The 17,448-nt window shown below is 41.6% G+C and overlaps 1 protein-coding gene across 1 annotated transcript in view; it reads right to left on the reverse strand.

The window, feature by feature from the left end:
• Positions 1 to 1,527: 1,527 nt before the first annotated feature.
• LOC105541896 overlaps positions 1,528 to 17,448 on the reverse strand; it is a 40,219-nt gene continuing 24,298 nt past the window's right edge. The window contains exons 3-4 of the mRNA XM_011983166.1: positions 5,358 to 5,511; positions 1,528 to 3,266 (exon numbers count right to left, since the gene is read on the reverse strand). Coding sequence (XP_011838556.1) covers positions 2,278 to 2,940 — 663 coding nt within the window. The 5' untranslated portion in view covers positions 2,941 to 3,266; positions 5,358 to 5,511 and the 3' untranslated portion in view covers positions 1,528 to 2,277. The remainder of the gene's footprint in view (positions 3,267 to 5,357; positions 5,512 to 17,448) is intronic.

The following is a 17,448-nucleotide window of genomic DNA, read 5'->3' on the forward strand; positions in this document are numbered from 1 at the left end:
AAAAAAAAAAAAGTTTTTTAAATCAGCTGAGCATAGTGGCTTGTGCCTATAGTCCCAGCTACTCAAGAGACTGAGATGAGAGGATCACTGGACCCTAGGAGGTTGAAGCTGCAGTGAGCAGTGAGCCATGATCACACCACTGCACTCCAGCCAGAGCAACAGAGCCAGACCCTTTTGCCAAAAGAAAGAAAGAGAAGACAGGGGAGAGAGGGAGAGAGAAGGGAGAGAGAGAGAAGAGAGAGAAGGGAGGGAGAGAAGGGAAGGAGAGGAGAGGGGAGGGGAGGGGAGGGGAGGGGATGGATAAAGAGAACAATTTAGAGGTGATGCAGAACAGTAGATATAGAAACATTCTGAGGTAGAGGAAAGGAAAAATTAAGGAACTTGTTGGGGCTTAAGCCATAGCCACTTTTTTTCTGGCAAAATTTGATGTTCTGATCATATCCTTCCATGTGTTCACAGAGGGTGATTTCTCTCCCCAGCATGAGGAGTAGATTACGATGAGTGTCACCCCCCTTACAAATAATCAGTTTAGGATTCATGTGTGACACAATTCTGCCCAGTGGGACTCAGTTCTGCTAGAAGCCTCTAAAAAGGGTTTCCCTTCCTTTACTGTGAGAAGGAGGAAGGGAGGGAGGCAGAGAGAGAGAGAGAGAGGGAGAGAGAGAAATAGTATCCCTATACTTTGCTACTTTGCTGGATGCCCGACTGTATTTGACATCAAGACAAGCAGACGCTATCGTTTAACCATGTAGCGACATGACAGGAGAAATTACTATCATGTGACGATGGAAGAGCAGAAAGAAGAATCCCACTTCAATCCTGGACAACTTCCCTAAGTTATTTGACCAACCAATACTGGAACCACCTTTCTCCAAACTTATTTTATGAGATAATAAATTCCATATTTTTCATATTTCCACCTCTAGTCAGGTTTCCTGTTGTTTGCACTTTTGTTGACACCTTGATTTTTTTTTCTACTAAAGGAGGAAGTGAGGGCATGTGTTATGAATGTGAAATCTGGAAGTTAAAAAGTTTGACAGGTATTTCAGTTTTCACTTACTGCCTCCTTCCATCTTCTTCCTCCTCCCCAACTCCTACAGGATTCAGACAAGGGTCAGGACACAAGGCTGAATACAAAAGGACCTCTCCCTTCCCAAGACTTTGTCTTTGTTCCTAGCTCAATTTTAGTGTGTCTGGCTCCTTCTTCCTCAAAGATTGTTCTGTCCCAGGAGGCTCCTCAATCGCTCCAGTCAAATGGCTTCTATAGCCATCAGTTCCACAGATACATCACACGTCTGGACTACAGCCACAGTTTACACTCAACTGGGGAGCTCCCACCACAGCATCATTCTGTACCTGTATCTAGCAATGCTTTGTAGCCTTTGAGCAGAAATAGGGAATTAAAATGGCCAGAATTTAGGGATGGAAACTGGCACAGACATGGGAAACCATCTGAGAATGCAGGAGTTAGCTGGGTTTACTAGATTATAACTCTTATGAAGACTACATAGCACACAACTCAGCATATAGTCTTAACACATGTATATTGAATTTCTTTGAAATGACCAAATTGTAGGCAGATAAAATGGCTTCCTTTTACAGAATCTTCCCTTCAGAGAGTGCCTTTCAACGGCACCACCTTCCCTCCACCCGAAACAAAACCTTCAACATTTTCACCTTATTTTTATAACACACTGAAATAGTGAGCGTGGTGAAGACAGTTCTATTCAGTATGCTACGAAGAAGCAAGACACAAAGATCTGACTTGGCCACCAACCCCGAGGGCATCCGTTGCAGAACTGGGATGGTCCCTCATTCCCCAGTGGTCTCAAGCCTTTGTTCTGATGTCCCTGTATGTAATTGTTTTGATAGCAATTTCCCTGGTTCTCTCTCACTAGCTTGCTAAACACGCATGTCAATCACATTCAAGAACACCATGGGCCTAAGGGTCAGCCACATCTCAGGAGAATGTGATTCAAAAGAGGACACAAGGCATAATATAACATCTCCTTCTAGCATGTATGTCAGTTGCGTTGCGGCCTGACAATGTGTAAAAAGTGTTTTTTTTCCTTCCCCCAGATGCAGAAAGGAAAGGATATATGAAGTACTCTGACCACAGCTTTAAAGCAAGCGAGAAATCCATCAGTCTAAGATCATCTTACTAGAGAACACTCAATGGTACTGAAAGAGTTCTTCACCTAAACTCTAAAGAACCCGAAGGGAGGTCCAGTTTTTTCCTCCCAAAGATCCATCTCTAGAGCTTCACTCCCCAGTCGGTTAGGGAAGCCGGGACGGTGGGAGAGCCACAGATACTAAGTCTCCTTCTCCTACGGAACCCTTGGACCTCTTGCCCCGTTTCCCTGTCACTTTAAGGAGCAGCACGCAAAAGCCCACAGGCCAGAGGCCAGGGTCCAGGCCCGCAGCCAGAGCAGGCCCAACGGAGAGAAGGGGCCGGAAGGGCAGCGTCGCGGGGCTGGAGGCTGTTGCTGGGAGGCGTGGATTCTGGAAAGTGCGTGTGCGCGTCCCTCGAGCACCGCCCGCGGAGCCGATTGGCCAGGACGCGCGGCGGGGGAAGCCCTTGGCTAATCTCCTGCCACTCAGCCCGGCCGACGTCGGCGCCGGGGCTGCAGCGCCGCGGACCTCTCGCCGCGCCGTGCCGGGCCGGGCCGCGCGCGGAAGGACAAATAGTCCCGGCGGCAGTGCCGCGCGCCCCTTCGTGGCTCTGCTTGCCCCACCCTGGTTGCCGAGCCTGAGGCTGGGGCGGCGGGAAGTGGGGGCGGGCGGAGCAGGGTCGGCCTCTTCGGCTCTCCGACCCCGGCTCCGCTCTTTGCGGCCAGACGGGTGGATTGCGCTCCCTAGGGAAGAGTAATTGGATTCTAGGCTCCCTCCAGCCCAGATCAGCGGAAGTCGGCTGCCGAGCCTGCAGCCTGGGAGGGGCATGTGGGGAGGAGGGAAAGGTGGGGAGCCGCCGCCGGGAGGGACGCGGTGAAACCACTGTCCCCTTAAGTGCCTGCGTGCTTGTTTCTGTACAGGCCGCAGCGGGAAGCTGGGTATAGAGAAGGATTAACAGAGATTGCACCCTGGTGCCCTTTCCCCTCAAGCACGTGACTCTTGCCCCTTCCAAGTTGTCATACTCATTGTGAGATTCACCTGGTTGCTGATACTCAGGAGAGGAATACTTTGGAAGCCTTGAGTCTTCCAGCCATCACCCTTCTGTTTTTCTCTCAAAGCTCCACTTGGAGCTCAGCTGGAGAAGGAAGTGAAGTCTGTGAAGTCTGGAATTGGACATGTCTCTTACTAACGAAGTAATTCTGGAGAAAACAGCATTCTTACCACTATCATCCAGGAACGAATCCCAAGTCCCTGCGTTGGCAGTAGCAAACTTCCCTTAATTCCTTTCCCCTTGAGGAGATGCAGCCAGAGTGAGAGCCTTAAGCAGAGTTTTTGGGTGAAATGACAGGCATGTTCTAGGAATTGTGACTTAGACTCCGACCTCTTCTGATTTTTTTTCTTTTCATCTTAATTACCGCATTTCACTCATTCATCATGAAAGAAACTCTTATTGAAGGCTTTGTTTGTGCCAGGCTCTGTTCTACTTATCAGACATACATCAGTGAGTAAAACGAATGCACTCTTGGAACCTCATTACAGTTGCTCCAGTGGGGGAGATAGTACATTTACAATCATACACAATTGTATAATGTCATGTAGGGAAAAGCGCTGTGAAGAAAAAGCAGAGCAGAAGGACAAAGAAGGATGCAGATGAGAGTTGGACACTATTTTATATTTTAGATAAGTTGACCGAAGAAGGCCTCTTTGCGGAAGTTATGTTTAAACAGAGGTCTGGATGAAATGAGGTAGAAAGCCAAGCAAACATTGGGGTTGTGGGGGGTGGGGAGAAGTTTCTGGGCAGAAGGAAGAGCAAGTGCAAAGGCTCTGCAGCCAGAGACAGTTTGGTGAGTTTGAATTAGCAGAAAGCAGGCCAGTGTGAATGCTGTGCAGTAAGCCAGAAAAACAATTGGAAATAAGGCTGGAGATGGGGTGATGAGTATGTGCGTGCTTGGTATTTACTTTTAACATAATTTGAAAGTTCTCTAAGTTTTGTATGCACTAAAGTGTCCTACATTCTTCCTGTGTCTCCACCAGACACTACATTTCATTTCATTCAGAGACACCATTTTTTTTCCTCCCGGTCTAGCAGTGTTTATTTCTGCTTTTCTCTCACCCTCTTGTACTCATCTACAACTATTGATTCAAGTGTTTCTTCTGTGCAAATCCTTATCTTTAATGTTACCTTTTTTGCCCCCAACTTGTATATTTGCCTCTTTATCTCATCAACGTATTTAATTGGACATCTTGCCATCTTCCGGTTTCGACAGGTCCAAAAACCAATCTCATAATCTCATCTTTCCAAAATCACTTCCCTTCTTTCTCATTGATACCACTGCTATCTCTGCCACCCAAGCTGAATACATAGATGTCATTTTTTACCCATTCCTTCCTTTATTTCTTTTAACCAGTCATCTCAGGGCCTTCGATTTATCCTTTAAAATACCTCATGTCAAATCCCTTCCTCTGTCTCTACTTCAGGGTCTCTGTCTAAGCCCTTAAATGTTGCCAGCTAGGATTAGTTCAGCAGTTTCTATGTAACCTTTCTGACTTCCTTCTTGCTCTACTCCAATCCAACCTGCCAGAATAATTCTTTTGAATCTTCACTCTTAGCACATCTCTTTGTGCTTCAGCACCTTTATGGCTAAATTTTCTATTTTGTTAAATTTAAACTCTTCTGACTGAATTTGTTTTTCTTTTTTTTGAGACAGGGTCTCACTCTGTTGCCTAGGTGCAAAGGCTGGAGTGCAATGGTGTGATCACAGCGCACTGCAGCCTCTACCTCTCAGTGTTCAAGTGAACCTCCCATCTCAGCCTCCTGAGTAACTGGGACCACAGGCATGTGCCACCACACCCAGCAATTTTTTTTATTTTTTGTAGAGACAGGTTTTTGCCATGTTGCCCAGGCTAGTCTTGAACTCCTGGGCTCAAGTGATCAACCTGCCCCGGCTTCTCAGAGTGCTGGGATTACAGGCATGAGCCACTGTGCCTGGCCCTGACTGAATTTCAAGCTCTTTCCCTAGTCTATTTCCCTTCTACCCTGTGAACCACTCCTCAGTCTACCACTTCCATTTTAGTTAGGTTTTCCCCAGAAGTATATTTATATTCACTCATTCCTATATGTATTTGTTTATGGATCTATCCTCACATAACTTAGTATTTGATTCAGTAAGGATCCATTGGTTACAAGTGACATAAAGTCCAACCCAAATTGGTGTAAAGTGAGAAGGGAATGTATTCTCACATACCTGAAAAGTTGAAGATAGTTCTGTTAGATATGGCTTGGCTGAAGAGTTCCAACTATATCATCAAGATTCACATTCTCCACTTGAACCTGTGCAGAGGTTGCAGTGAGCTTGAGATCGCACCATTGCACTCCAGCCTGGGTGACAGAGCAAGACTCTGTCTCAAAAAAAAAAAAAAGAGAGAGAGAGATTCAGATTCTCCCCCACATGTTAGCACTCTCCTCTGCTGTTTGCTTCATTCATTCCACAAATGAGCAACCAGAAGCTCCAGACCATCCTCACTACCAACAAAGGTCAAGCGCCCATTCTTTTGTCAGCCAATCAGTGTTGCCAAAAGAATAAGATGCTCAGATTGGCCTGGACTGATTCACAAGCCCATCCCAGGAGTTGTGTCTATTGGTAACACATGAATGGCACAGATGATTTGACTTAAAATAGGGGTATGGTTATCAGAAAAAGAGCAGATGTGTCCTGGGTAACGGAAACAGCAGACACACACACATCCCTGGTATTTTATTGAGGTCTCCAAACATTCTTTCCCTACATATGCCTTCACTGATACCTATGGCTACTCAATGTAATGACATTTTTTTTTTTACCACCCAAAATGTACTCACATCTAGGTCCTACAAATAACTCCCAAGTCCAGGATAGTAAGGTGATATGCATGCCTCTCTATCATAAAGCAATTTGATAAAGTTCTTCATGGCCTAGTAACCTAAGGATATATGATAAAATTAACTAGAAAATACTTAATATATAATGACAGAAAAAAAGAACAACTGCAATGAAAACTCTTATTTGGAAATACGAATAATGACAAACACAAAATGTGTCCAATTCATAGCATATGTCATATCTTACTAGACAGGGATAGCAAGGGCTTCCTAACATGAGAGGGGAGAAAGTTCTTTGATCAACCAATCTGGCTGCCATATGTTCTATTTTTGGAGGATCTCTCATTCATTATTTCCTCCATGGTTACGTCTGTAACGGACAATGGGGAGGAGAATCCTTTAGGGACTACACCTCTTCAGCATTCTCCTTCCCGATCTAGTGGGAATTGAAAAATCACTTCCTATGGCAAAGATAATTAGCTTTTACCATCCAAGAGTTGTGAAGCTCTTCTGTTGTATACAATTGTTGCTGAGAACTAGCTACCTAGCCAGGGGCTACATTTCCCAGCCTCCTTGTTAACGTTGCTGAAGTCACATGACTATCTCTGCTGGAATATGAGTGAAAGTGATGTGTACCACTTCTAGCCAATTTGGTTAAGTAGTAGGTATGCCTTTGCCAGTCTTTTTTTCCCTCTTCTGGCTGCACCGAGAGGTCTCTAAGGACCTGGAGGACAGAGGACCACCTGCTACTTCGGGGCACTGATGTTGGACTTTACAAAAGTGAAAAATAAATATCTATTGTGTTAAGCTTAAGTAACCGAGCCTTTGTTCTCCACACTTAGGGTTTCTCTCACAGTACAATTTTCTTTAATTCTTTTTTTTTCTTTTTTCTTTTTTTTTTTGAGACAAAGTCTCGCTCTTGTTGCCCAGGCTGGAGTGCAATGGTGTGATCTCGGTTCATGCAATGTCCACTTCCTGGGTTCAAGCGATTCTCCCACCTCAGCTTCCTGAGTAGCTGGGATTACAGGTATGTGCCACCACACCTGGCTAATTTTTGTATTTTTAATAGAGATGGGGTTTCACCATGTTGGCCAGGCTGGTCTTGAACTCCTGACCTCAGGTGATCTGCCTGCCTCGGCCTCCCAAAGTGCTGGGATTACAGGCGTAAGCTACTGCGCCTGGCCCAGTTTTCTTTAATTCTTAGTAAACTTCTAGTCTCTTTGCATCTGGCCAATTCCATGGAGGGGGAAATTCCAAAGCCAGAGGATTTTTTTAAGCTTCAGTCTTTGAATCTAGATTTTCATCTGAGCATTTTTGTCTTTTAGTAATAGGCCCTGGTATTCTAACTTAAAGGCCTCTATTTTGGTTTCTGCCTGATAACAATTTGAAACAATAGCCACTGGGTTTGCAAGGGGAGGGAGTGATGCAAGGGGAGGGAGTGAGCTGGTGGTGGAGGGAGTAGAATTGAATAACTATTACCTTTCTCAGCAGGCAGGAATTGCTTGAAAGAGGCCTGAGTGTATTAAGACTTCTCCCTAGTGCCAATCTTATCCATTCTTGCTTTCATTAACATTAACATTCTCTTGGGGCTTTTTCAACCCTTTATGGCTCCAGATTATTGATGTTTCTGTCATCTTTTATTGCAGCCTATAAGCAAAAATGTTCACTTGTAGCAAAGTGATATCTTTTCCTCTCTGCCTTAGATAAATCAATCTCAGTCCTAAGTTTGAGTCTTTCTTATAGGACATTACTAAAAACTAACAAGTAATAGTTGATATATTTTAGTATCTGACCTTTTAACAACAGGCCCTTTTACATTTTATCCTTGATAGGCACATGTTCTGAATCCCCCTATACAACAGGTGTCAGTTTAACCTACTGCTTTGCTATTAAAGTCCCAGCCTGATACCAATGAGGCCTCATCTGAATCAACTACTTCAACATTTCTGGATCTTTCTGTTACTAATCCCCACTCCTGGTACCAATTTATGAATTGTTAGAGCTATTTTAGTGAAAAACTAGTTATGTATTTAGCTTAAGGCATAGTTTGATCCAAGGGCTTAAGCAATGTCATTAGAATTCTATTTCTTTTCATCTCTTGACTCTGTCTTGTGTTGGCTTCATTTTTAGGCTCCATGTGGTGGCTGCTAACAGCTCAAGTTTACATAATCCTTACTGTTAGCAATCTCAGTGGAAGAGTGCATGCCTCCTTCTCACAGGTGCCAGCAATAGTCTTCTTACATTTCATTGGCTCTGATTGGGACATGTGGCTAGAGGAATCCAGTAGCTCAGAGCTGATTCATGTCATTAATGTTTTTGAAAATGAAGTTTACTCCACCTAAAAGACATTGACTGAAGTAACAGAAGAGGAAAATCAGGCGATGGTTGTCAGAAGAAGGGTGAATGGTTAGTAAGAGGCAAACAAATGGAGTGTCTCACTAGATACCAATGTGTAGTGTTTCCTAATTGCTTCACATGTGTTGGTTTTATCTCCTTCACTGGGCTGACTGTAAGTGTCTCAAGAGCAAGATCATGTATTATATGTCTTAACAGTGCCAACTCAGCAGGCAGTCCTTAGATACTAGCTGATTTATGGCCTCTTCTTTTATTACTAAAGATGGCACACTCTACGAAAGTAACGAGAGCTTAATAAAGGGATAATTTATAGAGGGATGGAAGTGGTTAAGGGAACCAACAAGGAATGGTAAAGCACTTAAGGACTGGCAACAATGGGAGAACTTAAGCTTGAAGGAACAGGCGAGGGGAGCTATTAGTGGAACCCTGTAAGAGCTGTAGCTCGGAAAGGGATGCCTGACAAAGGCTGTTACTATAAATAAAGAAATACAGTCACTGCCAAAATGTGGCCCAGCAAAGGACTGGGGAATAAACACTTGTCCTCTTTTCTTCCCATCCTCCAAACTTCTGTTGGTACCTCCTATTGACCAATCCAGAAACCAGAGGGCTTGTGTGGCACAGTCTGTAGAGTTCAGCTTCCAGTAAAATGCAAGACAAATAGGGTTAAAAATGGACCTGTAGGTGTAAATGGGAAATTGCCAGGATACCCCTCTTATGTTCCTTGAACAACCCTAAGTACAAGCAATTCCTATTCTGTAAGTGTTAACCATGTAGATTGGATTTATCTGGAAAAGATAACTTTACCCTTTTCAATAGACTTGCTAAATATATAACCAATGTGGTTTAATTTTAATAGCATTTTAAGACTTTAACATTCGTGAATTCATAAATCATAAAAAGCCTATCGTTAGCCCATGTAGTTGAAAAGGTATCGTCATGGTATTGATATGGAACTCCTCAAGAATATTGTACCTGGCAATCCATCAGAAAGTCCTAGCACAGCACTCATCACAGAGTGACAAATTTGATAAATGTTTGATGATTTGAAGAATGATTAAATGAATAAATTAAAGCATTTCAAGCTGGAACACTGTAAGTGGAAAACTAGATGGGTTTTCCTTGTTAGAGGTTGATAATAACTATACAACATCTACCAATCCTGTCCCTTAAAGCCTGACATCAGCTTCTTAGTTGTTCATCAAGGTCTTATCTCTTACAGAAAATGGAACCAAATAAATTTTCTTTGTCAATCTTCAGAAGTTTCATAATTAACTGTCATGCTAATAAATTCACTATAAAGTCAATTTCAGTTAAGGGACTATTATATTTCCTATCAAAAACTGGGTTTCCTATGGAATTGTCACTCAGATATAAGAAAAATAAATATACTTGCTTCAATAAGTAAACTAGAACTGTAAGTGCCAGTCCAAACTTTCTCTAAAAGATTTTATAGTTAAGCCCAAAATCTATACTGCTGTTCTTTCACAATCCTGTGTACATAGGACTTAAAGTCCTATACTTAAAGTCCTGTGTATGTAAGACTTAAGTTTACACAATGCTTTCTTATGTGGCACCATTCATTTATTCCAACAAAAAATACTACTGAGAACATGCTATGTGCCATACGTAATCCCTGCCCTCAAGGAACTTACAATATAACAGTGCTTCTCAAACTTTTATGAGACTATGAATCACCTGAGGATCTTGTGAAACTACAGATTCTAATTCACTAAGTCTGGGATGGGCCCTGAGACTACATGTCTAACCAGCTCCCTGGTGATGCTGATACCACTCAGAGTAGCAAAAGTCTAATGGATTTATTTAATCTTCACCACAACCACCTCATAGGAAAAGTATCAGTGTTTTGTTTCTTATCTGGAGCACTTAACTATATATAAAACACTGTGCTATGCCTTTTGTAGATAAACAATTCAGTTAGATATAGAGACATAGGCTTTTAGGAAACTCACTATACAGATGCTCCTCCACTTATGAAGGGATTATATTCCAATAAGCCCATTTTAAGTTGAAAATATTATAAATCACAAATGCATTTAATACACCTACTGAATGTCATAGCCTACCTTAAACACGCTCAGAACACCTATACTAGCCTACAGTTGGGGGAAGTTGTCTAACACAATGTCTATTTTATAATAAAGTGCTAAGTATCTTGTGTAATTTACTGAATACTGTACTGAAAGTGAAAAATAGAATGGTTGTATGGGTACTCAACAGTAAAATTTCTACTGAATGTAAATCACTTTTGTACCATCATAAAGTCAAAAAATCCTAAGTGGAACCATTGTCAATCAGGGACTGTCTGTATAGCAGAAACAGCTAGTGTAAAAAAATAGTTATAATTGTATTATTCTGTTTATATAAAATGTCCAGAAAGGGAAAACATATAGAGACAGAAGGCAGATTGGTGTTTCCTGGGCCAGGGGTGAGAATGGTGATTAACTATAAATGATCATCAAGGATCTTTTGGGGGTGATGAAAATGCTTTTAAATTGGATTATAATAATAGCTGCACACCTCAATAAATTTACTAAAAGTATTTGAATTGTACACTTGAAATGAGTGAATTTTATGATATGTGAATTATACTTCAAAAAAGTTGTAAAATAATCATGTATAATGTGAAAAAATCCAATAATAAAAACATGTCTTAACTCCCTTTCACAGCCAAGGAAATGGAGCTCATAGAGGCTAATTTGCCCAAACTCACATAACTAGTTGGTGACAGGGTTAGCATATAAATCTAGTCCTATTAAGCCAAAAGCAGTCATTGTTGGAAACCTCCTCTTCAGAGGAGGTACAGAAATGTATGCCAGGAAATAGGTACCCTTCCACCTAGAGGGCATTTGCCTCTCTCTGTGAACCCTCCTCACTCTGTGAGGCAAAGATCATGCTGTGTGGTGACCTAGGTGGCATTCCATAAACATACTGCCATCTGAAAGGGCTGTGCAAGCCAGCTAGTTTCCGGCAGACCCTTTGGCTTCACTGGGGTTTTTAGTTTCAAGCAACAAAAATCAATCCTGTACGATTTGGTAGCAAAGGAATTGGACAGCCCACAGAATCATTATGTGAGTTGAGAACCAAGCTCAAAGTGGTGCAGCCAAGACCAAAGTCCAAAATAATGCTGCAGAGGCAGTCCAGTGAGAAGATTACTATTACTAATGCTGCTGGACATGTTAGACTCTGCTCCTTTCTGCACCAACACCACTGCTTTGGGAACTCCATTTGGCCACAACTGCACCATTGCAAGAGAGAGAGAACTGACTGCTATCCTTGCTCCTTTGTGTTATTAGTTCCTGACTCAAAGTCATGCACGTGCTTCTGATTAGAGGAGGGTAGCTCATGCACCTGAATCCAAGTTGCAGGGAAGGATGGTGAAGTGACTATGTTTCAACTTCTATCAGTTTCTAGAAAGTGAGAATCAGGCTTTACTTCCTTCTAAGACTCACATACCAGTGCATTCTCCAAGCTTAGACAGTTCAGATGCTGGGCAGCTGGGAAAACATAAACAAAAGCAAAAATTCCCCCCAAAACAGATATCCACTACAGCATTGCAGAGTGGTCCATGGAGCAGCAGCATCAATATCAAACGGAAGCTCGTTAGAAATGCAGAATCTCAGGCCAGGCGCAGTGGCTCACGCCTGTAATCCCAGCACTTTGGGAGGCCGAGGTGGGTGGATCACGAGGTCAGGAGATCAATACCATCCTGGCTAACTCGGTGAAACCCTGTCTCTACTAAAAAATGCAAAAAATTAGCCAGGTGTGGTGGTGGGTGCCTGTAGTCCCAGCTACTCGGGAGGCTGAGGCAGGAAAATGACGTGAACCTGGGAGGCGGAGCTTGCAGTGAGCCAAGATCGTGCCACTGCACTCCAGCCTGGGCAACAGAGCAAGACTCCATCTCAAAAAAAAAAAAAAGAAAGAAAGAAATGCAGAATCTCAGATCCTTTCCAGAATTTCAGATCCTGGTTTGGTTGTGTCCCCACTGAATCTCATCTTGAGTTGTAGCTCCCATAATCCCCACATATCATGGGAGGGAACCAATGGGAGGTAACTGAATCATGGGGCAGGTTTTTCCTATGCTGTTCTTATGATAGTAAATAAGTCTCATGAGATCAAATGGTTTTATAAAGGGCAGTTCCCCTGCACACGCTGTCTTGCCTGCCACCACGTAAGACGTGCCTTTACTCCTCCTTTGCCTTCCGCCATGATTGTGAGGCCTCCCCAGCCACGTGGAACTGTGAGTCCATTAGACCTCTTTTTCTTTATAAATTACCCAGTCTTGGGTATGTCTTTATTAGTGGTGTGAGAATGGACTAATATAGCTTTCTAACAAGCAGTCAGGTGATTTGTATGAATATTACAGTTTGAGAAGTGTTACTCTATAAGACATACTGTTTTAAAAAAAATTTTCAAAGATCACTCATCATTCTGCTCTACTCATTCATAGGGTTACTAGATTTAATGCAGGACATGGCACTCAGTTAAATTTGAATTTTAGATAAACAAGGAATAATTTTTAAAATAAGTGTGTTCCATACAATATTTGTTATACTAAAAAGTTATTCCTTGTTTATCTGAAATTCAAATTTAACTGGACATCCTGTATGTTATCCAGTAATCATCCTTACAATCATCCACACAACCCTCACCTTATAATTAAGAAAAATGAAATAAAAGAATGGGAAATTAACATAACTGCCTACTGAAATGCATTTATATCAGTTTTCTATTTTGGCATGGTAGACTATAAGTGTCATGGAAACTGCACAAATCCAAGCACACTCTGCATTCTGCTTAAGCATTTGATGCTTGAGGTCCTCTATAATTTGAAGGGTGAATGTTAACTGTTCTGTGAGGTAAGAGTTATTTTTTTTAATATACCTATGAATTTTAACTAATTTCACTTAATGAGTTTTGACCAATAACACCTTTATCTCACAGAACCTGACCATATAGACTGAGTAAATAAAGAAAGTATGTGATGACTCGGTTATATCATTGCTGGGTTACTTCTGGAGACTGCTATTACAACTTCATTTTCTTCCTGAAGAGAAGAGTTGATCAAAAGCAAAACTTGACAAATGGGATCTAATTAAACTAAAGAGCTTCTGTACAGCAAAAGAAACTATCATCAGAGTAAACAGACAACCTACAGAATGGGAGAACATTTTTGCAATCTATCCACCTGACAAATATCTACTATGCAAAATTTATAAGGAACTTAAATTTACAAGAAAAAAACAAACAACCCCATTAAAAAGTGGGTAAAGGACATGAATAGATACTTCTCAAAAGCAGATATTTATGTGACCAACAAACATATGAAGAAAAGCTCAACATCACTAATCATTAGAGAAATGCAAATCAAAACAACAATGAAATACTGTCTCACATCAGTTAGAGTGGTGATTAAAAAGTCAAGAAACAACAGATACTGACGAGGCTGTAGGAATGCTTTTACACTGTTGGTAGGAATGTAAATTAGTTCAACCATTGTGGAAGACAATGTGGTGATTCCTCAGAGACCTAAAACCAGAAATACCATTTGACCCAGCAATCCCATTACTGGGTATATACCCAAAGGAATATAAATCATTCTATTATAAAGATACATGGCATGTGTATGTTCATTGTAGCACTATTCACAATAGCAAAGACATGGGATCAACCCAAGTGCCCATCAGTGATAGACTAGATAAAAAAAATATGGTACATATATACCATGGACTACTATACACACATAAAAAGGAATGGGATCATGTCCTTTGCAGGGACATGGATGGAGCTGGAAGCCATTATCCTCAGCAAACTAACGCAGGAATAGAAAACCAAACACTACATGTTCTCACTTATAAGTGGGAGCTGAACAATGAGAACACGTGGACAAAGGGAGGGGAACAACACGACTGGGGCCAGTCGGGGGTAGGGGAGCGGGGGGAGGGAGAGCATCAGGATAAATAGCTAATGCATATGGGGCTTAATACCTAGGAGATGGGTTGATATATGCAGCAAACCACCATGGCACAATTTTGCCTATGTATCAAACCTGCATGTCCTGTACTTGTATCCCAGAACCTAAAATAAAATTAAACTTAAAAAAAAGAAAAGAGTTGCTGCCTATGCCCAGCAATTTTAGAAAAACAGTTTTCAAACGTTCTGGGAAAGAGGCAGATTGTATGATATGTCAATCAGAATTAGAAGTATCACATTCAGAAATTAAAGAAAACTTTTAGTACTTTAAAATGTAGTCAGGTACAGTGGCTCATGCCTGTAATCCTAACACTTGGGGAGGCTGAGGCAGGCCAATCGCTTGAGCCCAGGAGACCAGCCTGGCCAATATGGTGAAACCCTGTCTCTACAAATAATACAATTAAATTAGTCAGACGTGGTGATGTGTGCCTATAGTCCCAGCTGCTTGGGGGGCTGAGGCAGGACCATCACTTGAGCCCGGGAGGTGGAGGCTGCAGTGAGCTGAGATCATGCAACTGCACTCCAGCCTAGACAACAGACTGAGACTCTGTCTCCAAAGTAAAATAAAATAAATGTATGACAATTATATGTATTTGTAAGATGGCTTAATTCATTTTTAACATTTAGCTAGTCCAGTTATTTCCAACTGGCCAAACAGGCAATTTTGGGTGGTTGGGAGACACTGACTTTCCTTTTATTACCTTTTGTGTAGTTAAAAGTGGGCCACCTCCAATACAGTTTACCAATAAAAATTTTCCATTTATCATACTCCCACCAAGGCTTATCTTATCCTCTTGGTGAGCAATGAATTGTCCAGGGACTGTGAGAGGGATTACAGTTTCAAGAAGCAGAATATCCTCAGGGACTAATGAGTGTTGGGAACCTAAATATGTATTTGCCCCCATCTCCCAGAGTTTTTATATCACATTTGTTTCCACTTTTTAATTCATTGTTTGCAAGCCCCACCCTAGAGGCAGATATCTGTGATGACTGAATGATGTACCCTGGTCTATAGGCAAGACCACAAATAGACCAGTCAACTAGCCTTACCTTCTTTCTTTTTTTTTTGAGATGGAGTCTCGCTTTGTTAACCAGGCTAGAGTGCAGTGGCGTGATCTCGGCTCACTGCAACCTCCACCTCCCAGGTTCAAGCCTCCCAAGTAGCTGGATTACAGGCATGCACCACCATGCCTGGCTAATTTTTGTGTTTTTAGTAGAGATGAGGTTTCACCATCTTGGCCAGGGTGGTCTCAAACGCTTGACCTCAAGTGATCCACCCGCCTCGGCCTCCCCAAGTGCTGGGATTACAGGCGTGAGCCACCGCACCCAGCTACCTTTCTTTAAACATTAAATAATAATACAAAAATATTAGAGAAAACAGAGAGAAATAATAGAGAAAACATTTATAAGTACATTATCAGTCACCTGTGCACACTATTTCTATAAAATAGCTTAGTATAGTTATGTGTCACTTAACGATGGTATAAGTTCTGAGAAATGCATTATCAGGTGATTTTATCACTGTGCAATCATCATAGAGTGCACTTACACAAACCTAGATGATATAGCCTACTATATACACCTAGGATATGTGTTATAGCCTTATAAACCTGTATAGGATGTTATTATGCTGAATACTATACGCAACTGGAATATAATGGTAATTATTTGTGTATCTAAACATAGAAAAGGTAATGCATTGTGCAAAGACATTACAACAGTTACTACATCACTAGATGATAGAAAATTTTCAGCTCCGTTATAATCTTATGGGACTACCATCTATATATAGATGGTGTATATACATATGTATATACACCATCATATATACCATCATATATACCCACCATTGACCAAAATGTCATTATTTGGTGCATCACTGTATTTATAGTAGAGAACCATTAGAAATTATATAAAGCCCCTTCCCCAAAACAGCGGACCTGTTAAATAAATAATAGTATATGCATACGATGCAGCCATTAAAAATAACATTTTTGGCTGGGCAAGGTGACTCACACCTGTAATCCAGCATTTTGGGAGGCCGAAACGGGAGGATAACTTGAGCCTAGGAAGTTGAGGCTGCAGTGAGCCATGATGGCACCACTGCACTCCAGCCTGGGGGACAGAGTGAGACCCTGTCTCAAAAACAAACAAACAAACAAAATAACCTTTTGCTGGGTTCTCTGTCACATCAGAAAGTAAGTATAAAAGACTTCTAAGTCATGTCAAAAGGGACTCAGGAACAAACTTGGAGATGCTGCCATTGAACAAAGAGGTGAGGAACAGCTTGAGCATGAATTACATCCGTAATGGATAGATGCATGGTAAATATGTTTTAGTCAGCTCAGATTGATACTCTAAGACAAAAAAAAAACCTCTGTTGGTACTTTTGGAAGATGCAAAGAAACCAACTTATTATTTTAAAAACTGGTAAATACAGAGAATGAGTTAAGCATCTAGTTCATTTCTCATGTATAAATTGTACCTTAGGGTAACCCAATAGTTGATGATAGGAACTTCCTCTTTACAGAATATTTCAGCTAATAATTGACACAGAAATGACAGTGTATCATCATATTGTAATCCCTAGTGAAATAATGCAGTTAGGGAATGATCACTAATGATGACTAACTTTTCAAAAAGATTAACAAGCAGATACTTGTCTCCTACATTATCACATATCAAATATTCTTGCCAAAAATCAAACTAGAATTTGATCAAGCCTATGTATCTAAATAATAAGAAAATAGAGAAGATAAAGAAACATGTTAAATTACACTAAAGGAGTTACAATTAGAAAATTCACACTATGGGCCAGGCGTGATGGCTTACACCTATAATCCCAGCACTTTGGGAGGCTGAGTTAGGAGGACTGCTTGCACCCAGAAGTTCAAGATCAGCCTGGAAAATATAATCAGACCCGATCTGTACGAGTTAAAAAAAAAACTTACCCAGGCGTGGTGACTTGTGTCTATAGTCCCAGTTACTCGGGAGGCTGAAGTGGCAGGATCGCTTGAGCCCAGGAGGTCAAGGCTGCATTGAGCCCTGATTGCACTACTGCACTCCAGCCTGGGTGACAGAACAAGACCCTGTCTCAAAAACAGAGGGAGGGAGGGAGGGAGGGAGGGAGG

The sequence above is a fragment of the Mandrillus leucophaeus genome, unplaced genomic scaffold (genome assembly GCF_000951045.1).
Source record: "Mandrillus leucophaeus isolate KB7577 unplaced genomic scaffold, Mleu.le_1.0 Scaffold247, whole genome shotgun sequence".
NCBI classification, from domain to species: domain Eukaryota; kingdom Metazoa; phylum Chordata; class Mammalia; order Primates; family Cercopithecidae; genus Mandrillus; species Mandrillus leucophaeus.